Here is a 24,797-nt window from a genome sequence, read left to right on the forward strand (position 1 = left end):
CCCTAGGAAAGGCATAAAAGAAAGCAAAGGAGAAAGCAGTAATGGACTTGATTTGATTTGAAACAAGATCTTGCTATGTAGTCTAAATTGGCCTCAAACTTACGCTCTTCTGATCTCTTCTTCACATGATGTGTACTGTCATGTCAACTTAGATCATTTTAATTTTATGAAATTAAATTGTTTACTGTTCAATTATTAACAATACTGGAATTTATTTAATTCATTTGTAACAAGTTTTTACTATGTAGCCCAGGCTGGCCTGAAACTGAAAATAATTTTCCCTCAGCCTCCTGAGTTCTTAGACTATAGTTAAAACAGTTTTTCTTTGTGGGTAAACTTAAATTGTTTTTTATTTTATGCAGACTGATCTACATACTTACAATTAAAAATCTTATGACAAGATCTTACTATGTACTCCAGTCTGGCCTTAGTCTCTAGATCCTTCTGCCTCAGCATTCCAAGTACTGAGATTATAATCATTTACTACTACTCCTAGCCTAGCTTGGTGTTCTTCCCTGAGGATTTTTGTGTATTAGGTTTTGAGCATTTCCAATCAGAAAAGTCTTTAATCTTAAATACTCCCAAATCCAAAACTTTTTTTTTTTGGTGCCTGTCCGGGGCTTGAACTCGGGGCCTGGGCACTGTTCCTAAGCTTAATTTACTCAAGGCTAGTGCTTTATCACTTGAGCCAAAGTTACACTTCGAGTTTTTTTATGGCTAAATGACATTTCCTGTGTGTATGTATATGTGAGTGTGCACTTTATTCGTTCATCTGATATTGGGTACATTTGCTGATTCTATATCATTGGCCATTGTGAATAGTACTAAGGTATGCTGGTGTCTTTCTGGTAAATTGATTTAGTCTTTTGAGAAAACATCACACTGATTTCCATAGTTGTACTAGTTTACATTTCGTAACAGGGCTTGAAGGGTATTCTCCACCCCAATCTTAGCCAGCATTTGTTGTTTGTTTTCTTGATGGATGCCTTTCTGACTGGGATGCGATGTAATTTTAATGTGATTCTGATTTGCATTTCCTTTGGCTAATATGTTGAACATTTCTTCATGAATCTGTTAGCCATTTGTATTTCTTCTTGTGAGAATTGTCCAGTTCACTAACTGTTCAGTTTTATTTATTCTCTTGCTATTTAATTTTTTCTTTGTAGATTCTGAGTATTAATCCTTTATTTGTTGAATATCTGGCAAAGATTTTCTACCATTTTGTGGGTCCTCTCTCGGTTCTGGTGATGTGGTTTTTTTATTTTTATTTTTTTGCTGCTGGTACTAGAACTTGAACTCTGGGTCTGGGTGCTGTCCTTTAGCTTCTTTTGCTCAAGTTGTAGCACTCTGCCACTTGAGCCACACCTTCACTTCTGGACTTATGCTGGTTAATTGGAGATAAGAGTCTCATGGGCTTTCCTGCCTGGGCTGGTTTTGAATTACCACTCTCAGATATCAGACTCCAGAGAAGTTAAGATTATAGGTATGAAGCTCTGGTGCCCTGTATTGTATGATGGTTTCTTTTGCTGTGTAGAAACTCTGATATAGTCTCATTTATTAGTTCTCACTCTTATCACCTGGACAACTATATCTATATCTACAGCCTCCGTGGTTTTCTCCATGCTATCTTATCCTTTATAAACTTTAAAAAACGTTGTAACTTTTTGGCTGTTTTGCAGTAATCTTAGCTTAAAAAACTATCTGTTCCAAAATATTTTCTGTGAATGATACCGTCTCACAGAAGAAAATTTCTTTATTCTATAAGCTTTGTTCTGTATTTAAAATTTTTGTAATTTTATTTTTTAAACCTTTTGTTAAAAAGTAAAGAAGAAGTGATGTGCCAGTTGCTTACTCCTGTAATCTAGCTTCTTGAAGGAGCTGAGAAAAGAAGAATCATGGTTTGAGGTTTGAAAAGTATACTTTAAGTCTAAAATGTTTAGTACAGTAAATGCATAAACGATTAATATAATTTTATGATCACTATCAAGTGTTATGTAGTATACATTGTTTTGCGTATTTCTGTACAACTGGCAGCAAGGTAAGTTTGCTTAGATCAGCATTACCACAAACGCTTCACAACATTGTACTGGAACATTTTGATGGCTATGACATTACTATGCTATAGGAAATATTTCCCTGCGTAACAGTATTATGGGACCTTGGTTGTATAGGTAGTTTGTCTTTGAAATGTTTTTACGTTACACGTGACTGTAACTGAAACTGAAAATACATTGCTAGATTTAAACTGTTGAGTGTAATGACTTAAGAATTAGCTGTTTACTCTCATGTTACCATTGTTTACTTGAGTCCTATAGCTTCTGTGAGAGTATGGTTTATATTGCTAGCCTGGTAGAAGCTCACAATTCTAAATTTTCAAGTACAATTTCTACTGAACTCATTACTGTCTTGCCATTGCAGAGTTGAAAAATGATGTGTCAAATTGAAATTTTGAATCTGTGCTAAATATCCCTTATATACGATAAGTAGCGTCTTTCATTGTTTTCAACAGTTTATCTTTTGTCTTGCCTTTTGATATGTTAGACTTAGGAGTACTGAAAAATTTGGGCCATTTTTTTTTTTTCATACTTTCTCTCTGCCTCTTTTTGTTGTTCCTCTACTTCTGGATATCCCATTACACATATGCTTGCAGGTGCGATTGTGTCCTACAGATTGCTTAGGCACAGTTTTGTTTTTTAGTCAGGGCTCCTCAGGCTAGATAATTTTAATTAGTTTATCTTCAAGGTTGCTCATTTATTTTTTTCTTCTGCCCACTCAGGTTTAGTTTTGCTGCTTGCTTTATGGTAAAGTCTTTTTTTCCTCCTTGTGGTGCTGAGGATTGAACCCAGGGCCTTGTTTTTTGTTTTTGTTTTTTCCTTCCAAATTCATTATTGTGATTAAGTGATTACATAAATTTCCCAAGTTTCACAGTATTGTGGGATAGTGATGCTTAATTAAAGTCACAAACACATTCTAACTTTCATGGGGCAAATTGCCTATCGTGGTCAATAACATTTATGAGTTCGGTGAGTTTTGACAATACAGTTATTTCTTCCACATTGGGCGATATGTACATTTCTTTTGTTTTGCATAGCGTCAGCTTTTCCCTCTTTCCCACTCGTTCCCTCCCTCCCATCACTGCCATTGAGTTGCTTAGTTCGTTTTGATGGGTCCCGCTGTTGTATATTTTTCCCTGATTCCCTCTAGCTCTTTGTGGTCCGCTGGTTTCCCTCTGGTGTGCACATATATACCATATTTATGTGATCAACAGCATGGAATCCAGAGTTTTGTACAAGCTCAAGTGCTCTACCACTGGTACATCCTCAAGCCCTTAAAGCTGTTATTTTTTTTTGTTTGAACTCAGGGCCTTATGCTTATTTGTCTCGCTTGTTTAGCCGGCATTTTACCACTTAAGCAATGCCTTTAGTTATGCTTTTTACTGATTATTTGGAGATGGAATCTTACATGCTTTCCTCCTGGAACTGATTTCAAAATGGGATCTTTTGGTTCTCAGCCTCCTGAGTACCTAGGCATATAGACAGACCAGCTATAAGGCTATTTAAATTTTTTTAAAAGACTTCAACGTTTGTTCTTTGTTATGTATAATTGTTGAAGCCTATGTATCTTCCTTTGTCTTCATTTATTGTTTTGACAAAGATTTCCTTGAATATCAGTTGCCAGATAGAGAAAACAAAAACAGGAATGCCTCTTAGGGTGTTTGCAGATGGGGGAGGGGAGAATTCTTTCAGTGCTTTATTCCTTGCTCTTTTCCTCACTGTCTGCTTGCACTATACCTAGATTACAACTAAAAATGGAAGTTTAGTCTTTAATCTTTCTGGGATTAGTTCTACTTTAGGCATACCTATGGCTGTACATCTTCCAGCACACTTAGCTGTTTTTGAAAGTACCAATTTCCCAGAAAATCTTTCTTAGTTTTTTCTTCTAGGCTTTTAACAATCTATTGTATGTCTCAACTGTAATCTTTTCTGCCAGGCTCTGTATGTTGTATGCCTTACAATGATTTTGAGTGCTACTTACCTGTTCTTAATGTGGTTTGAGAGAAAAGAAAACATATTGCCTCAGACTCTTTAGAATAGGGATGTAGACAATTCTTTGCACCTAAATTTTCCCTGTTCCTTCTGAAATCAGAGACTAGGGAAATAGCTTTTGTCTTCAACCTAGGTCAAGGGAAGATAAAGATGAAAAAGATTTCCTGTTCTAAAAATCATTGTTCTCTTGGTTATTGTTTTCCAGAGTGATTTTTGGTAAGATGGGCTTTGTGAATTCCTGCTTAATTAAAAAAAAAGTGTTTATATTCTCTTGGAGTTGCCTTCTTCACTGTTTTGTTGATATTCTATATATTATGTGTATCATACATACATACATACATATAGTATATGTGTGTGTGTGTATGTGTGTGTGTGTGAGGGCTCATATGTGCACGCGCATGCATGCATGCTGGCACTGAGGCTTGATTTAGGGCCTGGCAGCGATCCCTTATCTTTTTTACTGAAGGTTAGTACACTTGAGTTCCATTTCTGTTTTTTTGTTTTTGTTTTTGTTTTTGGTGGTTAATTGGAGATCAAAGTCTCATGCACTATGCCATCTGAGCTTGCTTCAATCCTCAGATCTCAGTCTCTTGAGTAGCTGGGATTATAGATGTGAGCCACCAGCTCCTCCTAGATATATTTTTACTTTTCTGCTCCCTTCCCTTTTGTTTTCGGTGGTTTTGAGGCTCAAGCCTAGGGCCTTGCATGTGTTAGGCAAACACTGTCATTGAGCTACATTGCCAAATCTCCAAGATTTTAAAAGATAATTTAATGAATTCAGTCTATATTGCTCTACCAGGCAATATTTTACTTTTTAAGATAAGCAGTTATAAATATAAGCAGTTCTGCATTTTAAATGAAATAAGGCATAATTATTTTATATGGCCAATAGCTTATGAAATGGTAGCCCTCTGTACAATATCTTTTTTTTTTTTGGTCGGTCGTGGGGCTTGAACTCTGGGCCTGGGCGCTGTCCCTCAGCTCTTCAGCTCAAGGCGAGCGCTCTTCCACTTGAGCTACAGCGCCACTTCCGGTTTTCTGGTGGTTTATTGGAGATAGGAGTCTCATGGTCTCTCCTGCCCGGGCTGGCTTTGAACTGCAATCCTCAGATCTAGCCTCCTGAGTAGCTAGAATTACAGGCGTGAGCCACCAGCGCCCGGCCAGTGTACAATATCTTAATAATAATGACAGTTTTAGACATTTTTCCTGTTATCTGAAGAAATTCTCTTGTATTCTTGTAGTGTGTTTCAGAGCATTTTCTGGCTTTATATAGTTACTTGATAATTTGCCGTTTGGTTGTTTATCTATTTTGCTTTGTATTTCTACAAGTTTTTAATATGGTCAGTATATGGATTTACTTTTACTTACTCTGAGTTTATACTCAGCACCTTGTTGACTTGTATTACCTGTTTTTTTGGTCGGTCATAGGGCTTATACTTGGGGCCTGGGCACTGTCCCTCAGCTCTTTTGCTCAAGTGTAGCACTCTACCACTTTGAGCCACAGCACCAAAGAGTTCCATGGACTTTCCTGCCTGGGCTGGCTCGGAACCACTATCTTCAGATCTCAGCCTCCTGAGTAGTAGCTAGGATTACAGGCATGAGCCACCAGTACCCGCCTACCATTTGTTTTTGTGTCATATTCTCATATTTCATTAACTACATGTATATTAAAGTTATAACTATTTCATTCTACTGTGTAGGTATTTTCTTTTTTATTATTTATTTTTATTTTATTTTATTTTTGGGTCCGGTTGTGGGGCCTGAACTCTGGGCCTGGGCGCTGTCCCTCAGCCCGTCAGCTCAAGGCTAGCACTCTACTACTTGAGCCACAGTGTCACTTTTGGCTTTTTTTCTTTTTTGCTTATATGGTGCTGAGGAATCTAACCCAGAGCCTCATGCATGCAAGGCAAGCGCTCTACCACTGAACCACCTTCCCAGCCCTGTGTAGGTATTTTCTTCTGACCTATTTTGTTGCCCATTAATTTCCTTTCATTCTTTCTTTCTTTCTTTCTTTCTTTCTTTCTTTCTTTCTTTCTTTCTTTCTTTCTTTCTTTCTTTCTTTCTTTCTTTCTTTCTTTCTTTCTTTCTTTCTTTTCTTTCTCTGTCTGTCTGTCTGTCTTGTTGGTGGTGGGGCTTGAACTCTGGGCTTGGGTGCTGTCCCTCAGCTCTTCAGCTCAAGGCGAGTGCTCTACTGCTTAAGCCACAGGGCCACTTCCTGTTTTCTAGTGGTTTATTGGAGATAAGAGTCGTACAGACTTTCCTGCCTGGGCTGGCTTTGAACCTCGATCCTCAGATCTCAGCCTCCTGAGTAGCTAGGATTACAGGTGTGAGCCACCGACGCCCGGCAATTTCTTTTTTATTCATATTCAATATTGTTAATCTTCCGTTGATTTCCTAATTTCTGATTTTTCTTCTAGAATTACTATTTATAGTTTTCAGTTTTTAGAAGCAGTTTTTAATTTTGCTGTGTACATATTTTATCACTAAGTGTATTTTAAAACCTTTACTTATTTTTTAAAATACAATTTCAATGTTATTATTAAGGTATTGTACAGAGGGCTACCATTTCATAAGTCAGGTATTAAGTACATTTCATCATTTGGACAGTGGTACTTACTCCTTTCTTCCCTTTCCCCCAGTTTCCCCTACCATCCCTGCCCACAAGTTACATAGGTAAACTTTGCTTTTTTTTTTTTTTGTCGGTCGTGGGGCTTGAACTCTGGGCCTGGGCGCTGTCCCTCAGCTCTTCAGCTCAAGGCGAGCGCTCTACCATTTGAGCTACAGCGCCACTTCCGGTTTTCTGGTGGTTTATTGGAGATAGGAGTCTTATGGTCTCTCCTGCCTGGGCTGGCTTTGAACCGTGATCCTCAGATCTCAGCCTCCTGAGTAGCTAGAATTACAGGCGTGAGCCACCAGCGCCCGGCAAACTTTGCTTATTTTGAAAACCTTTATCTGATACTAAAATACAGATCTGTTTTGATTTTTTTTTTTGTTGCCTGTTTTCATTCATGGTATCTTGTCTCTCAAGTGTTTGGTGCTTTTGGTTGTTTTGGAAATTCTGATTAACAAATTGTAAAAATTATTTGTGGCCAACTTGTTACTGTTTTCCTTTTGGTATTTATCGGACATCTGTAGTTTAGTACTACCTTAGTCAGGTTTTAGAGTATGGGATGTTCAAGGCCCAGGATTGGTCTTTGAGGACCTCTATACTTTTAGTTCTCAATCCTTTTAGTCCTTCAATAGTGCAGTTGTAATGGAGTGAGGAGTTTACTTTATTTTTTATTTTTTTATTTTTTCCCTTCCCTTTGTTGTAGTAGGGTTTGAACTCTGGGACTTGTGCTTTATAAGCAGTCACTGTACTACTTGAACTGACTGTATTTCCAGTTGATTTTCCAGTTTTATAGTAACTTTTAACTTTTTCATTAGTTTTTGATATCTTCAGTCATCTTTTTAACAAAACATTGATCTTTAGTATCAATTGTGAAAATATTTCAAATGAGAATTTAAAATAGTAAAATTATGTTCATACACCATTCAAAATATTAATACTATAAATTATTGACATAAGATTAAAAATGTTTAAAAATGTTAATACCTCTTTTTTCTTGCTGGTCCTGGGGTTTGAACTTGGGGCCTGAGGGCTGCCCCAAGCTGCTTCTGCATTGTAGGCTAGTGCTCTACACTTGAGCCATAGTGCAACTTCAGTGTTTTCTGAGTAGTTTATTGGAGATAAGAGTCTCATGGAGGGCTGGGAAGGTGGCTCAGTGGTAGAGCGGTTGCCTTGCATGCCTGAGGCCCTGGGTTCGATTCCTCAGCACCACATAAGCAAAAAGAAAAAAGCTGAAAGTGGCGCTGTGGCTCAAGTGGTAGAGTGCTAGCCTTGAGCTGAAGAGCTGAGGGACAGTGCCCAGGCCCAGAGTTCAGGCCCCATGACCGGACCAAAAAAAAAACAAACAAAAAAAACAAAACTCTGTCGTTAAGTTACATCCCTAGCTCTACATCTCCTTTTATAGGCAAGTGCTTTACCACTGAATGACACCCACAGCCCTTAAAACATTTTAAGTGTAAGGTGATTAAATTCATCCGTCCATCTATCCATCCATCCACCTATCCATTCTTCCATCTATCCATTTGATCATAAGTCTGAGAATAGAACCTAGAGCTTTGTAAGTGCACTACCACTGAGTCATTCCACTAAAACAATTTAAAGTGGTTTCCAAAAGTAGTATTGATATGAGTTTATTTTGCCTTTGTAAAGAAGTAGCATCTGGGCATGTAACTCAGGAAGATGAGGCAAGCAGATTTCCTCTTCAAAGCCAGCTTGGGCAAAGTTAGGGAGACTCACTTCCTTTTGTTTATATTATTATGTATAATACTGGAGAAAGGAGAAATGATTAGCAACCCTTGTTCATGGTGGTTTGACTGTTGTGCAGAAACTAATGAAAATGTATTTGTAGTTCATTTGCTTAGTCATCTTCAAAAGCTCTTTTCCAGAAGTATTAACTATTTTTGATAAAAATAAAAAAAATGCCTACCTACCTGCCTGCCTACCTATTTATATTTATGTATTTATTTTTAGGTTGGGCTCATGTGGTTTGTGCCCTGTATATTCCAGAGGTACAATTTGCCAATGTTTCTACAATGGAACCAATCGTTTTACAGTCTGTTCCACATGATCGTTACAATAAGGTACAGTGGATATTATTTTATTACTGTTTGATTATCAGGTTTTTTTGTTTGGAAATTAGGAGATGGAAAGTAGAGGCTTAAAAAAAAAACAACAAGAAAACTTTTAAGCTTAGAAATTCCAGAGAGATTTGGGGGGGAAAATAGACTTAAAATCCTATAATGCAGTTATTAAAATGTATTACTAAGTTTATGGGACTATAAAATTCACAAAATTGTGTCTTTTTTATTTTAATTTAGGTATGTATTATCTTAATGTTTATAGGATATTTTAATCATTATACATTTGTCGTTTAAAAATTACTGTCTTTGGGCTGGAGTCCTGGCTCAAGTGTCGAACACATATCTAGCAAGTATGAGGCCCTAAGTTCAAACCCATTAACCCCCCTCCCAAAAGGAATTAGTGACCATTTTTGCTCTTTCAAGTGCCAGAGTTTTATTAGATTTCAGTTGATCATGAGTTGTCATACATTCATTATGATATGATGCATTCTGTCTTAAAAAATAATCCTGAGCCAGGTGCCAGTAATCATGCCTATAATTCTATCTACTTAGAAGGCAGAGATCTGAAGATCATGGTTTAAGGCCAGCCTGAGAAGGAAAGCCTGTGAGACTTTAAACTCTAATAAACTATCAGACAAGCCAGAAATGGAGCTGTGTCTTAAGTGATAGAGTGCTATCCTTGAGCACAAAAACCCAAAAAAACCTCAGGGATAGTAGGGTGCCAGTGGCTCAGCCTGTAATGCTAGCTACTTAGGAGGCTGAGATCTGAGAATCAACTGCAGTTCCTTGACAGCCCAGGCAGGAAATTCCATGAGACTCTTATCTCTAATTAACCACCAGAAAACTGGAAGTGGCACTTTGGCTCAAAGTAGACTCCTAGCCTAGAGTGAAAAAACTCGGACTGGGCCCAGGCTCTGAGAGCAAGCCCCAGGACAGCACAAACAACGCCCCCTCACCCCCCCTACCCCAACCCCCAATTCTGTACCAGAAAATTACATATCTTCTCTCAAAGTCATATGTCAAAATTTGATTTTACTTTTGAGTACAGTGGTGCCCACTTGTAGTCCCAGGTACAAGTGAAGTTGAGGGAGGAGGATGACTTGAATTCAGGGCCAGCATAGTGTTCTACCATCTACTTCCTTGGTTTTCTGTTATACATGTGGCTTTAAACATAGTAATAGATATCGAAGGTAAATGTTCCATCTTGGAAGACTCATTGTAGTCAATTTTGAGATTTCAATTTTTTTCATATTAAAAATATTTTAAATTATTAAAACATTTGGAATTGCAAAGAGGTATAAGGATATGACAAAAAATTTTCCCTCTCTCCCTTCTTTTTTTTTTTTTTTTTTCTGATACCAGGACTCAAACTCAGTACATAACACTCATTGGCTAGTGCTCTACCAACTGAGCCATACCTCCAACTCCTTTCTTTCTCTTTTTTGGTTGGTCGTGGGGCTTGAACTCTGGGCCTGGGTGCGGTTCCTCAGCTCTTCAGCTCAAGAGGAGCACTCTACCACTTGAGCCATAGCACCACTTCCGGTTTTCTAGTGATTTATTAGAGATAAGAGTCTCATGGAGTTTCCTGTCCAGGATGGCTTTGAACCACGATTCTCACATCTCAGCCTACCAAGTAGCTAGGATTACAGGCGAGAGCCAAGATGCTCTTTCTCTTTTTGTTCCCATCTTGTGACTTAAGGGCCTGAGCTTTGTATTTGAGCCATAGCCCCACTTCTAGATTTTTTTGGTGCTTAATTTGGAGATGAGTCTTATGGACTTTCCTGTGAGGGCTAGCTTTGAGCCACAGATCTCTATTGAGCCACCAGTGCCGTCTGACAAACACCTTTATAAAGTGTCCTTTGAGATACTTGTAGATTTTCTTTTGTGCATTTTTGCCAATATATAGGTGTAGATCATACTGTTTATTCACGTTTTGAATCCCCCTTCCCTGGCTGTTGCTGGCATCAAACCTGGGGCCTTGCACATGGTAGGCAGGCAAGTACTCTGAGTTATACCAGTACTTTGCAGTTTTGTTTTGTTTTTTTTTTTGGTCGGTTGTGGGGCTTGAACTCTGGGCTTGGGCACTGTCCCTGTGCTCTTCAGCTCAAGGGGAGCGCTCTACCGCTTGAACCACAGCACCACTTCCGGTTTTCTAGTGGTTTACTAGAGAAGAGTCTCACCGACTTTACTGCCCGGACTGGCTTTTGAACCGTGATCCTCAGATTTCAGCCTCCTGAGTAGCTAGGATTATAGGAGTAAGCCCCGTTTATTAATCTTAAACATACATATATAGGTATGTATTTTCCTCCCCCCCCACCCCCCCTTGGTCCTGGGCTTTCCAGGAAGGCGGGCAGACTCCTCCTGGCTAAGTCTCCACCCAGACCTCCGCCAATGCGGATATGACCTCCTCCAGGTGTGCCAGTTACCTAGGTAACAAAGGTTGTGGGCGGAGACTTAGCCAAGAGGAGGGAGGAGTCTGCCTGCCTTCCTGGTGTTCCTTACAGGCATGAAATCAGGGCCTGGTTGCTGTCCCTATGCTTCTTTGTGCTCAAGACTAGTACTTTCCCACTTGAGTCACAGTACCACTTCCGGCTTTTTCTGAGTAGTTTATTGGAGATACGAGTCTCACGGACTTTTCTGTCTGGGTTGGCTTCCAACTGTGATCCTCAGATCTCAGCCTCCAGAGTAGCTAGTATTATAGGTGTGAATGACCAGTGCCTGGTCCTAAACATAATTTTTTGTGTGAAAATAAAGATATTTCTGCTGTATTTTCTTGTGGCTACTTAGTGTTACTAGATTTAATGAACTGTAATTAGTAATTAAGCTACCTATTACTACTACTACTACTACTACTACTACTACTACTACTACCACCAAGGCTACTGTTTGTAGCCCAGACTGGTCTCCTTTATATTGTTTAGCTTGTGGGTTATTGGCATGAATCAGTCTGACTAGCAGTGACTTATTGGACAGCCTATTTAGGTGTCTGGCATGTATTTTACACTATTAGAATCTATGTAAAGGGTGTGAAAAATATTTTGGAAGCTTCATTGTACTGTGTGAAATTGCCCTCTAGGATGCAGTTGCCAGCTCACACTACATTAGCAGTGTTTAAAATTGCTCTTAACTGTGTTCATGTTAAGTGCGTTGTGTGCTACCATTAAAAATGCTTTTAGATGTTTTTCATATATGTTAATTACCCTTGCATGTTTATTTGTTTATGCTAATGTAACTTGTGTTTTATGAGTTTTTTAATTTTAATTATTTTTCTTTTTAAATTGAAAACTGTACTTGAATGCTAAATATACATCTTTACAATAAACAAATAGAGTAATGGTAAGTCATACTAAAGCAACATACTTCCAATAAACATTGTTATTCTGTTTTGGCACAGTTTAGAGTTTTTCTTTCATCAAACAAGGTTATATCTAAACAAAAGTTCAAAACAGCCATTGTTTTAAACAAAAAGGTAATCATAAAACTTTAATCATGAACTTTAATCACTAAAGACTGAATAGCTAGTTGTTAGATATCTCATAGGATTTGTTAAAATCAGTCACTTCTAATGACAAAACTGAAATGTTCTTATATAAAATATCATGTGAAGAAAAGTATCACTTCATTCATGGACAGTCTGACAAGGTACTATAAAAAGTGTTTCCTGAGACATCAGGACATTTAACATTCTTCTTGAATTCTTCACAGTTTATAACTTTCTATACAGTAAATAAATTTCATTTGATACTTTTTTGTTTTTGGCATGAAATTATGTTCTCAATTTACTGTTTTTATTTTTGCCCAAAATTTATTACTTGCTTTTGTTGTTGTTTTGTGGTATAGAGATTGAAATCAGAGCCTTGAACATGCAAGGCAAGTAGTGTTTTAATAAACTATATCTCAGCTTTTTTTTTTTTTGTCCGTTGTGGGGCTTGAATTCTGGGCTTGGGCGCTATCCCTCAGCTCCTAAGCTCAAGGCGAGTGCTCTACTGCTTGACCTACAGCACCACTTCTGGTTTTCTGGTGGTTAGAGATAAGAGTTCCATGGACTTTCCCGCCCACGCTGGCTTTGAACCTTGATCCTCAGGTCTCAGCCTCCTGAGTAGCTAGGATTACAAGCATGAGCCACCGGCGCCTGGCCTCAGCTTTTAAACATTTGCTTTTTAACTTTCATTTGAAGTTTTTGTTATTGTTATTGCAGCAGGTTAAGTTTCTCTAGTGCAGAAGTTCAAATTTTCTTTATTGTTTCTCCTTTGATGCTATTCAATGAAAATATTTCTCTGTGTATGTGTATTTGTGTGTGTGTATGTATGTGTGTTTAGTACTACATTTGTTAAAAAAGACTTGCTTTATTTTCTGTTTTGAAATGATATCAGACTTAAACTAGTACAAAGAGACTTGCTTCCTTCCTTAAACCATTTGAGAGAAATGTACCAGTATACTCCTTCACCTCCAAATAATTGTGTGCATATTTTTGTTTGTTTGTTGTTTTGGGGTCCGGTCATGGGGCCTGAACTGTGGGCCTGGGTGCTGTCCCTCAGCTATTCAGCTCAAGGCAAGCGCTCTACCACTTGAGCCACAGCACCACTTCCGGCTTTTTTCTTTTTGCTTATGTGGTGCTGAGGAATTGAACCCAGGGCCTCATGCATGCAAGGCAAATGCTCTTCCACTGAGCCACCTTCCCAGCCCTGCATATTCTATTAAGAATTTCATTTTGCCTGGTTCATGCCTGTAATCCTAGCTACTCAGAAGGCTGAGATCTGAGGATCATGGTTCAAAGCCAGCCCAGGCAGGAAAGTCCGTGAGACTCTTAATTTCAATAAACCACTCAGAAAACAGGAAGTGGCCCTGTGGTTCAAGTGGTACAGTGCTGCCTTGAGCTGAAGAGCTGAGGGACAGTGCCCACACCCAGAGTTCAAGCCCCAGGACCAACAACAACAACAAAAAACAACAAAAAAACCAAAACAAAACCATTTTTAGGCTAGAGATCTAGCTGAGTGGTAGAATTCCTGCTTTGTATCTACCAGTCCTTGTGTTCATTTTTTAGCTCTGGAAAAATGAATGAATGAGTGAGTGAATGAATGAATGATTGTTACTGATTAAATGGGCATTCTTCAGTATAACTAAATGTGACTATTAAAAAAATCAGGAAGCCTGGTGCTGGTGGGTTGATCACATCTGTAATCCTAGCTACTCAGAAGGTTGATAATTTGAGGATTATGGTTCAAAGGTAGCCCAGGCAGAAAATTCCCTGTGAGACTTTTATCTCTAATTAACCACTCAAAAAACCAGGAGTGGAGCTTTGGCTCAAAGTGGTATAGAGCAATAGCTTTGATCAAAAAGAGCTCAGGGACAGTGCCCAGACCCTGAGTTCAAGCCCTATGTCACCCACCGGCCCCTCCACCGCAAAAAAAAAAAAAAAAAAAAAAATCGGTGCTGGTTCTGGTTCTGGGGCTTGTACTCAGGGTCTTGGGTCTGTCTACCACTTGAGCAACAGTTCTACTTCTGTCTTTTGGTGGCTAATTGTAGATAAAGAGTCTCATGGACTTTTTTTTTGGGGGGTCTGGTCATGGGGCCTGAACTCTGGGCCTGGGCGCTCTCCCTCAGCTCTTTAGCTCAAGGCTAGCACTCTACCACTTGAGCCACAGCGCCACTTCTGACTTTTTTCTTTTTTGCTTATGTGGTGCTGAGGAATCGAACCCAGGACCTCATGCATGCAAGGCAAGCGCTCTACCACTCAGCCACCTTCCCAGCCCCTCTCATGAACTTTTGAACTATGATCCTTAGATCTCAGCCTCCTGAATAGCTAGGATGGCAGGGGGTGAGCCACTGGTACCTGGCCAATGATATATTTTCCATTATTTGGTCTTCTGACCTCATTTCATGTTTCCCCAATTTTCCCCAAAATGGTACCTTAACTGAGTATACAATTTGGATTTGTAAACAGTGCTTTCAAAAAGCATGATTAGATAGATTTTTTTTCTTTTTTTTATTGAATATTGATTTATACATTGGGTATATGTCCAATAGTTGTTTGTGTTTGTCATGGTCATAAAGGTAGGTCTATTTTGATTTTTTTGAGGATTCTTCATACTGATTTCCATAATGGCTGCATTAGTTGATATGCCCACTAGGGATTCTTTTCCACCCCCATTCTCACCAGTTTTCTTTGTTGTTGTTGAAGACTGGTAGTCTACCAGTTAAGCCATACCTTCACTTTGGTTTTTGCTGGTTAATTGAAGTCTTATGGGCTTATCTTGCCTGGGTGAGCTTTAAACTGGCATTTCAGCCTCAAGTACCTAGGATTTTAGATGTGGGCCCATCAGTGTCCAGCTTTTGGTTTACAGGAATTTGATTGAGAATTTTTGTACTACTATTCATCTTTTTATTGTGTCTGTCCAGTTTTGCAATAAGTATAATATTTGGTTCATGGAATGAGTTCATAAGTGTTCTTTCCCTTTGTGTTTCATGGAATAGTTGGTGGAATATTACTATTCTGTGAATAGCTGATAGAGTTTGGCAGGGAATCCATTTGACTTTGGATTTTTTTTTTTTGCTGGAAGATTTATTACTGGTTTAACCTCATCATTTGTTATGTTTTTTTTTTTTTTTTTTTTGGTCTGTCATGAGGCCTGAACTCTGGGCCTGGGCGCTGCCCCTCATCTCTTCAGCTCAAGGTGAGCACTCTGCCACTTGAGCCATAGAACCACTTCTGGCTTTTCTGCTTATGTGGTGCTGAAGAATCAAACCTAGGGCCTCATGCATACAAGGCAAGCACTCTACCACTGAGCCACCTTCCCAGCTCTGTTGTAGATTTGTTTGTTTGTTTGTTTTTTGGGTCCGGTCGTGGGGCCTGAACTCTGGGCCTGGGTGCTGTCCCTCAACTCTTCAGCTCAAGGATAGCGCTCTACCACTTGAGCCACAGCACCACTTCCGGCTTTTTTCTTTTTGCTTATGTGGTGCTGAGGAATCGAACCCAGGGCCTCATGCATGCAAGGCAAGCGCTCTTCCCAGCCCTGTTGTAGATTTTTCTTTTTTAAATGTTTATATCTTGGTTTAATTTTGGTCAACCAACTGTATCTAGAATTTTATCCATCTCTTCCAGATCATCCAGTTGAGTACAGGTTTTTCAATGTATTTCCTTATTTTCAGTATATTTCCTTATAGTACCCCTTATGAGATTCCCCTTGTCATCTCTTGTTTTGTTGATTTGAGACCTGGGACCCTGCTTCTTTTGGTCAAATTAGTTAGGTGTCTATTATTCTTATTTTTTCTAAGAACCAACCTTCTCTCCCCCCCCCCCCCCTTTTTTTTTATTTTGAGAACCACCTTTTTATTTGATTATGTAGTTTTTTTTGGTTTCCATTTCAGTAATGTTGATCCTAATCTTTATTATTTCTTTCTGTTTGCTGATTCTGGGTTTTGCTTGTTCCTGTTTTTCTTCCAGTTTGAGGTATATTGTTAGGCTGTTTATGTGATAGCCCTCTTATTTTTTTGTTTTCATGTACATTCTTATAAATTTTTCTTTTTTTGTTGAACACAAAGTTTCTTGTGTATTTTCATTAGATTCCAGAAACTTTTTGATTTATCCCTCTGTTTCTTCAGTGACTCATTTGTTATTAAAAAATGTCTTGGTGAGATTTTGCATTGAATATTTTCTGTAATATCTGTTGCTGTTGAGTTTTAGCTTAATTCCATTATGGTCTGATGGATTACAAGGAGTTAATTTACTTGTATTTGTTAAGACTATTTCCTAGATAGAATCACACACACACACACACACACACATACACACTCACACTTTTCCCCCTTTGGTCGTGGGACACACACACACACACACACACATACACACACACACACACACACACACACACACACACACACACACACACACACACACACACACACACACACACACACACACACACACACACACACACACACACACACACACACACACACACACACACACACTTTTCCCCCTTTGGTCGTGGGGCTTGAACTCTGGGCCTGGGCGCTGTCCCTAAGCTCTTCAGCTCAAGGTGAGCACTTTACCACTTGAGCCACAGTGCCACTTCTGGTTTTCTGTTGGTTAATTGGAGATAAGAGTTTCTTGGACTTTCCTTCTCGGCCTGACTTTGAACCGTGATCATCAGATCTCAGCTTCCTGTGTAACTAGGATTATAGGTATGAGTCACTGGTGCCTGGCAGAATATCATATATTTTAAAGAATGTTCTCTTCATTGATGAGAAGAATGTATACTTTGCTGCTACTGATTATAGTTCTCTGTACATTCTCTGTCCTTTAGTTCTGAGGTTTATATTTGATGATATTTTTGAGTGATTCACCATTCTTGAAAGTGAATTATTTAAATCTTTCCACTATGATTGTACTTGGGTTTATAATTGCTTTTAGGTCTAGGAGTTTAATGAACTTGTGTGCACTACTGTTTGTCCTGTATATGTTAACTGTAATTTCGTCTTCATGGATTTTCCCCTTTATTAATGCAAAATGACCTGATTGAATTTCAGGTCCTCTGCAGGCAACTACAGCAGTTGACACAATCTGCTATGACATCCGTTCCTTTGCTGGGTGATTTGGCAGGGGATTCCCAAGCACTGTTAGGTATTGCTGCCTCTGATGTCTAAACTGACAATATAGCTTCCCACTTTAAAGGGTTCCCTGTGGGAGGAAGGGGGTCGAGTGTTGGGTACACTGTATCCTCAACATGTTCTATGACTGACTTAAATCCAAAATCTATGACAGGGTGTCCTGTGATTCCTTGAGCCTTATTTTGAGGCCCCAAGAATAGCTAAGGTTAGACTTTCTCTCGATGATGCTGACAGCGTGTTTTACCTGGTCTCCCCATCCTTTGAGGAAGCCAGGGACTGTCTTGCAACTCCCTGCTCCTTTTCTTTTGTTCCTCTCTAGGTTTCTGTCTTCCTGATGCTTCCTTTTTGGCTTCTGGTTCTCTTCCTCTTCTCTTTCTGTTTTTAGAATCTTAGTATCTTCTTTGTTTCTAATCTTAGTATCTTTCTTTGTTTCTAATCTGCCAATTTGCCGTTGCTCTCCTAAGTGGAAATTTCATGTCATACCATGAATAGAAACTCAAATAGAAGATGCCAGAAACCAAAATACCACACCTTCTTGGCTTGTTGTACTGTTTGGGGTGTGTGTGTGTGTGTGTGCGCGTGCGCGCGTGTATGCTCGTGTGTGCGTGTGTGTGTGCGTGCGTGCGTGCACGCGCGCGTGTGTGTGTGTATCTGTTGATAATTTACTTCTGTCAGCTCATCTGCTTTGAGATTCATTAATAAAATTTAAAGAATTCATTTGGTTGAGTTCTAACCACTGAGCAAACTCAAACATAATTTTTTGCCTGCTTTTTCTGTGTATGGCTTATACTTTACAATTCTTTTTTTTGCCAGTTGTGGGGCCTGAACTCTGGGCCTGGACGCTGTCCCTCAGCTCTTCAGCTCAAGGCTAGCACTCTACCACATGAGTCACAGTGCCACTTAGTGCTTTTTCTGCTTATGTGGTGCTGAGGAGTGGAACCCAGGGCCTCATGCATGCAAGGCAAGCACTCTACTACAGAGCCACCTTCCCAGCCCCACCTTTTAATTTTTATGTATGTCTTAAAATTTTTAGTTGAAAATTTTATGAACCTACTTCTGTGGGTTTTAATGTTTATTTGGTGAATTGCTTAGCTACTTGACTGAACTGATTTTCAAGTCTACTCTCCCTGGAATGGAGCTGCACACACACAAAAATGTATCCCACCATCCTTTATCAAGCTTAACTTTGTAGGCTTGTTATACTTTGTATTCACACACAACTTACTGGTCTGTTTATATTTAGGCCTTCTTAACCATCTAGATTCTCACCCTTTAATGTTGGATGTGACTTTTATTTTCCAAGAAGTTCCAAGTCATTCCTTAGAAGGTTTAACATTGAGTTGCATGGAGTCTTTCAGATATTGGGTATGAATGTAATGTTATTTTCAACTCTGGCTTCTTAGGAGTTGACACTGTGTCAGAGTAAATGTTCAGCCAGTTTTTGATCAAAGGTTTTACTAGAGCTCTTTGAGTCTCATTGATGGATTTATGTGTGACTTGGGGAATACTATTAGGTTTACCACAAATTCAGATTTGATTTTGCCCGTTGGGTACGATGTGATTCTTTTTTTTTTTTTTTTGAGTCCGGTCGTGGGGCCTGAACTCTGGGCCTGGGTGCTGTCCCTCAGCTCTTCAGCTCAAGGCTAGTGCTCTACCACTTGAGCCACAGTGCCACTTCCGGCTTTTTTCTTTTTGCTTAAGTGGTGCTGAGGAATCGAACTCAGGGCCTTAGGCATGCAAGGCAAGCACTCTACCACTGAGCCAACTTCCCAGTCCTACAATGTGGTTCTTATGTGCAGTTTTCTAGATTTCCAGAGATGAGTGTGAGTCCAGAAGAATCCTTTGCTGTCCAGTACTCTGGTTCTTTCAGTTTATCTTTTGTTCTGCTCTTTTGCTTGCTTCTACTACTATTTTGGAGGTACTAATTACTTACCAACAAGGTCCCCTCACTCTGAGATTACTTATGTTTATTAACTTATTTCTTCGAACTAATAGTGTCTGAGTAACCCATTGGCTTGATTTTTTTTTTTAAAATTTTTGATTGACAAGTTGATTTATACATGTATGAGACACTGATGTTTTGGTATATGCATATAGTATGGAAAGCTAGCCTATTACTATGCATGAACTCTGAACTCTGTTAGAAAGAATCTGTCTTTTCAGGCAGACCTGCAGCACTCTGGTTCTTAAGTTTCTCTTAAGGGCATTACATGCAATTAGACATTAATTTTTGACTTACTCAACTTCCAATCATCTGGTAATTTTGTTTATTTTATATATATATATATATATATATATATATATATATATATTTTTTTTTTTTTTTTGGTCGGTCGTGGGGCTTGAACTCTGGGCCTGGGCGCTGTCCCTCAGCTCTTCAGCTCAAGGCAAGCGCTCTACCACTTGAGCTACAGCGCCACTTCCGGTTTTCTGGTGGTTTATTGGAGATAGGAGTCTCACGGTCTTTCCTGCCCCGGCTGGCTTTGAACTGCGATCCTCAGATCTCAGCCTCCTGAGTAGCTAGGATTACAGGCGTGAGCCACCAGCGCCCGGCTTGTTTATTATATATTTCATTGATAAGATTCTTTTAAAGTAATTGAGTCTTTTATCATATGACTGGCCATGAGTTCAAGCTGTAAAAAAATTTTTTTTTTAAAACATAGAAAATGGACAGGATGTCTGTCAGAGTTGCCAGTGTTGTTCTTATATCTGTCCATATTTATGACCCAGCTCATCTTCCTCTCTGTACTGTTGGTAAGGATTAAGGATATTAGTGTGATGTCTTATAGAGAGTTGGAGTGATCTACACCTTGCTCTCATATACATAATAGGGCTAGTCTTTGTCCCTAGGCCCAACATCCTATATCAACTCCTTGTAGATGTATTTACTTCCAGCAGAAAGGAAAGAGAACCTCTAGTTTTATACACTTGTTTAAGGAATCAGTTGAATATATCAACAGTGATGTTTGAGGAAGAAGGGGGTCATAGCCTGTGTTCTACCTTCTGACCTCTTGTGTCTATCAAACACCTTCCATCTTGTCTGGTGGGATTTTGAGACTTAAAAACAGCACCTTTGTGAATTTTTAATATGACTATTTATATGTTGTGGCTTATGTATTCTTGATTCTACTGTTCACAAAATTAAATTTCTGTCTGGAAAAGAATTTATGTGGGCTGGGAAGGTGGCTCAGTGGTAGAGCACTTGCCTTGCATGCCTGAGGCCCTGGGTTCAATTCCTCAGCACCGCATAAGCAAAAAGGAAAAAGCCGGAAGTGGTGCCTGTGGCTCAAGTGGTAGAGCGCTAGCCTTGAGCTGAAGAGCTGAGGGACAGTGCCCAGGCCCAGAGTTCAGGCCCCACAACCGGACACCAAAAAAAAAAAAAAAAGAAAAAGAAAAAAAAGAATTTATGTTTTAAAGAAAAGTAGGTTTAGATAATCAACCTGATTTTCATTTTTGAAGCTAGTTATAAAAGCAAGATTCATGTTAAGTATGTATTTGATTTTTGTTTGATTTTTATTGTTGTTCCTTTATCTTAAGACTTGCTACATTTGTGATGAACAAGGAAGAGAAAGCAAAGCTGCCACTGGTGCTTGCATGACATGTAATAAACATGGATGTCGACAGGCTTTCCATGTAACATGGTAAGTATGTTTTCATCATTGTACCAAAGTGATCCTTGGCTTGTAAGTTGTATAACAATCTTATTAAAGACTAGAGCTGAGCATTGGTAGCTCATGCTTGAGATCTGAGGAAGGACAATAAAGTAAAATAAATTGGCTAGTCATTGATGGCTCATACTTGTAACTGTAACTACGCAGAAGGCTGAGATCTAAGGATCATGATTTGAAGTCATCCTGGGCACGAAGGTCTGAGACTCTTACCTTCATTTAACCACCAAAAAGCCAGAAGTAGAGCTGTGGTTCAGGTGGTAGAATGCTAGCTTTGAGTAAATGCCTAGACCCTGAGTTCAAGCCCTCCCTCCCAGGTTTAGTACCCATGTACACTTTATTTAAATAGTTTTTATGCTCAGACATAGTTGTCTATTTTAAAAATGGGCATAGGTGATTCCTTTTGTTATTAGAAGGATATCAGTGGATCTAGGTTAATAGTACAGTGTCTGAGATACTAGTATAGAATAAACTTTTATGCCTCAAGGGAAAAAGAATGCAGTTACATCATTCTCATGTTAAAGTGGCTACTTCTTGAAAGTTTACTTACATTCATTTTTGCAGTATAAACTTTGAGGGGCAAAAATTTACCCTGTATTATAGATAATAGATCCACATAAAAGTTTAGGAATAATTGATATACTTATTTTAAGAATAAGACCATGCTTATCTGCCAATTTAGGCATATGTTTATTTCCTAAGCTGGAAATATGAACCACATTTTAGTCTATTTTTAGGACATGAACAAGATTTTTTTGTGTTTATTATATTATTACTTTACCTAATTTTCCAAAAGATGAAAGCTTTTTTGAGGGTAGGAGATGTCATATGAGACCTATCAGTAATTTTGGGATGTTTAAAGTATAAAGGTCTCACTAACAGGATGATTATAAACTAGCATTTTCTGTTTTTAGAAGTAGAAATATCACTACATTTCAATTCCATTCTTCCTACACACACACACACACACACACACACACATACACACACACACACACACACACACACACACACACACACACACGCAAGAAGTTATTTTAGTATGACAGGTTTCAAAAGTAAGGACAGGGGCTAGGAAGCTGGCTCAGTTGTAGAGTGCTTGCCTTGCATGCGTAAGGCCCTGGGTTCTATTCCTTAGCACCACATAATCAGAAAAAGCCAGAAGTGGCACTGTGGCTCAAATGGTAGAGTGCTAGCCTTGAGCTGAAGAGCTGAGGGCCAGCGCCCAGGCCCAGAGTTCAGGCCCCATGACTAGCCAAAAAATAAAAAGAAAAGAAAAGAAAAGAAAAGATAAACAGAAAAACAGACATATTTCTTGATCCCCATGCAGGAATTGGAATTAAAGACTCATATATATATTTAAAATTTTGATGATGGGAATTGAGCCCCCAGAGCCTCTGTAAACACTCCACGGCTAAATATCCCAGCTCCTCTTCTGTTATGTCCATGTGTGTAGTTAGGATGGAACTCAAGAGTACATGCTAGGCAGATTCTCTGCTACTGATCTCCAGCTTTCTTAAATTGTTTTGGCTGAAAAGAACTACTTAAGCTATTTATGTGTTTTGAGTTTGAAGCATTTAGAATTGCGAAATAAGTGCTAAATGATGTTTTCATTTTAAGAAACTCCCTTTTATTGATGGGAATTTCCTAAAATGAAGTTAAAATTTTAATTTTTAATTAAAATTAGATTAGGTGGCTTATACTTGTAACCCTAGATACTTTGGAGGTGAAGATCCAGGGATTGTGATTTGAGACTTGCCCAGAAATAAAAGTTTCAATGAGCTGGTCACTGGGGGCTCATGCCTGTAATCCTAGCTATTCAGGAGACTGAGATCTGAGGATCATGGTTCAAAGCCAAGTCCGTGTGAGACTCCAGCAGAAAACCGGAAGTGGTGCTGTGGCTCAAGCGGTGGAGCTCTCGCCTTGAGCTGAAAAGCTCAGGGAAAGCGGCCAGGCCCAGAGTTCAAGCCCCATGACGGACCCCCCCCCCAAAAAAAAAAAAAAGTTCCAGAGGTTTCCCTCTCCCCATGGGTGGGTGTGATGGCACTTGTCTTGATCCCAGTCACTGGCGAGGCTCTATGGATGGGCTCAGTGGTGGACACTTTTCAGCCTGAGTTACATAGGGAAGCACAAGAGGGTAGATCCCAGCCCAGCCTGGACATACATACAAGACTCTACCTCTGAAATAACTAATGCACAGAGGGGCTGGAGGCCTGGCCTTTAAAGTGGTAGAGCATCTGCCTAGCAAGCGTGAGGTCCAGATTTCAATCCCCAGAACTAACCTCCTTGCCCCTTGCCAAATTTCCTTTGAAGGCTGAGTATGCTGATGCATAAACTTGGGAGACTGAGGGAGGAGGATCATGAGTTTGAGGGCAGCCTGTGCTACCCAGGGAAATCCCATCTTGAGCTACCCCTCATACACATATACACACAAAAGAAAGCTGGGTTTTTTTTTTTTAAGAGGATGTAATCTTCATCCATGTAATACCTATCACCTGTCCTTTTTGTGTTTTAGAGAGGCATGGCTGCTATAGAGGCTGTGTCTGCAGTCTGAAATGCCATAAAACAAGCAATGAAACAAATACCCTGAAAACTTGAATGAGTTTTAGTGACACAAAAAGATGAACATATCCTCATCCTTAATAGAAGTGGATGAAAAGTTTATTTTATTTTATTTTTTGGGTCTGGTTGTGGGGCCTCAACTCTGGGCCTGGGTGCTGTCCCTCAGCTCTTCAGCTCAAGGCTAGCACTCTACCACTTGAGCCACAGAGCTACTTCCAGCTTTTTTCTTTTTGCTTATGTGGTGCTGAGGAATCGAACCCAGGGCCTCGAGCATGCAAGGCAAGCGCTCTACCACTGAGCCATCTTCCCAGCCCCGAAAAGTTTATTTTAAAGTACGACTTTGCCAGGTATCAGTGGCTCACACCTGTAATCCTAGCTACTCAGGAGGCTGAGACCTAGGGATCTTGGCTTGAAGCCAGCCCCGGCAGGAAAGTCGTGAGAATCTTATCTTCAATAGACTACCAAAGAAGCTGGAAGTGGAGCTCAAGTGGTAAAATGCTAGCCTTGAGAAAAAGCAGGTCAGGGACAGTGCTCAGAGCTTGACTTCAAGCCCCAGGATGACTCTCTTTCCTTTCTCTTTTTGGTGGTCGTAGTAGGAGTCATCCCCAGGATCTTGGGCATGCTACTCAGACACTTTATCGCTGAGCTACATACCAATCCTATTTACTTTATATTTTCCTACAAGTGTTTGATGCTTAGAAGTAGCTTTGTTTATACTGTGGCTTGAATTTTTTATTGATGTACTTGGCCTTTATTTTCAGTGCTCAGTTTGCTGGATTACTTTGTGAAGAAGAAGGTAATGGTGCAGATAATGTCCAGTACTGTGGCTACTGTAAATACCATTTTAGTAAGCTGGTAAGAACTACTTTTGAACCTAATATTAAAATAATAGTTTTGACAATAGAGCGATACTGTTATTAAAATAAAAGGCATATCAACTTCTTTTCTCTTTAGTTTTTGCTTAAGAGTAAATTTATATTAGAAATGAAAAGTAGTAATTTAAAAAGATTTTGTTCTGCCTTGGTTCATTTAGGTGATCTAAAACATCGTAGATTAGACTGTATTTATTAGCTGTTGATAATATATGTTTGTAGTCTACTGGAAAAATTAACTTGTGAAGACTTGATTTTTAGCATATAATGATCATTTTGGATCTTTTTTTGTTTGAGACTGTCTTGCTCTGTAGACAAGCTGACCAGGAACTCACTATGTTAATGAAAGC

At 39.2% G+C, this 24,797-nt stretch overlaps 1 protein-coding gene across 9 annotated transcripts in view; it reads left to right on the plus strand.

Moving 5' to 3' along the window:
* Mllt10 (MLLT10 histone lysine methyltransferase DOT1L cofactor) overlaps window positions 1-24,797 on the plus strand; it is a 148,512-nt gene that overhangs the window by 42,076 nt on the left and 81,639 nt on the right. For all 9 annotated transcript variants that reach the window (XM_069990489.1, XM_069990487.1, XM_069990488.1 and 6 more), the window contains 3 exons: window positions 8,626-8,735; window positions 20,883-20,986; window positions 24,337-24,430. In XM_069990489.1, the coding sequence (XP_069846590.1) occupies window positions 8,626-8,735; window positions 20,883-20,986; window positions 24,337-24,430 (308 nt within the window). The remainder of the gene's footprint in view (window positions 1-8,625; window positions 8,736-20,882; window positions 20,987-24,336; window positions 24,431-24,797) is intronic.

This window comes from Dipodomys merriami, unplaced genomic scaffold (genome assembly GCF_024711535.1).
Source record: "Dipodomys merriami isolate MVZ:Mamm:240054 unplaced genomic scaffold, mDipMer1.0.p SCAF_4, whole genome shotgun sequence".
Taxonomy (NCBI): domain Eukaryota; kingdom Metazoa; phylum Chordata; class Mammalia; order Rodentia; family Heteromyidae; genus Dipodomys; species Dipodomys merriami.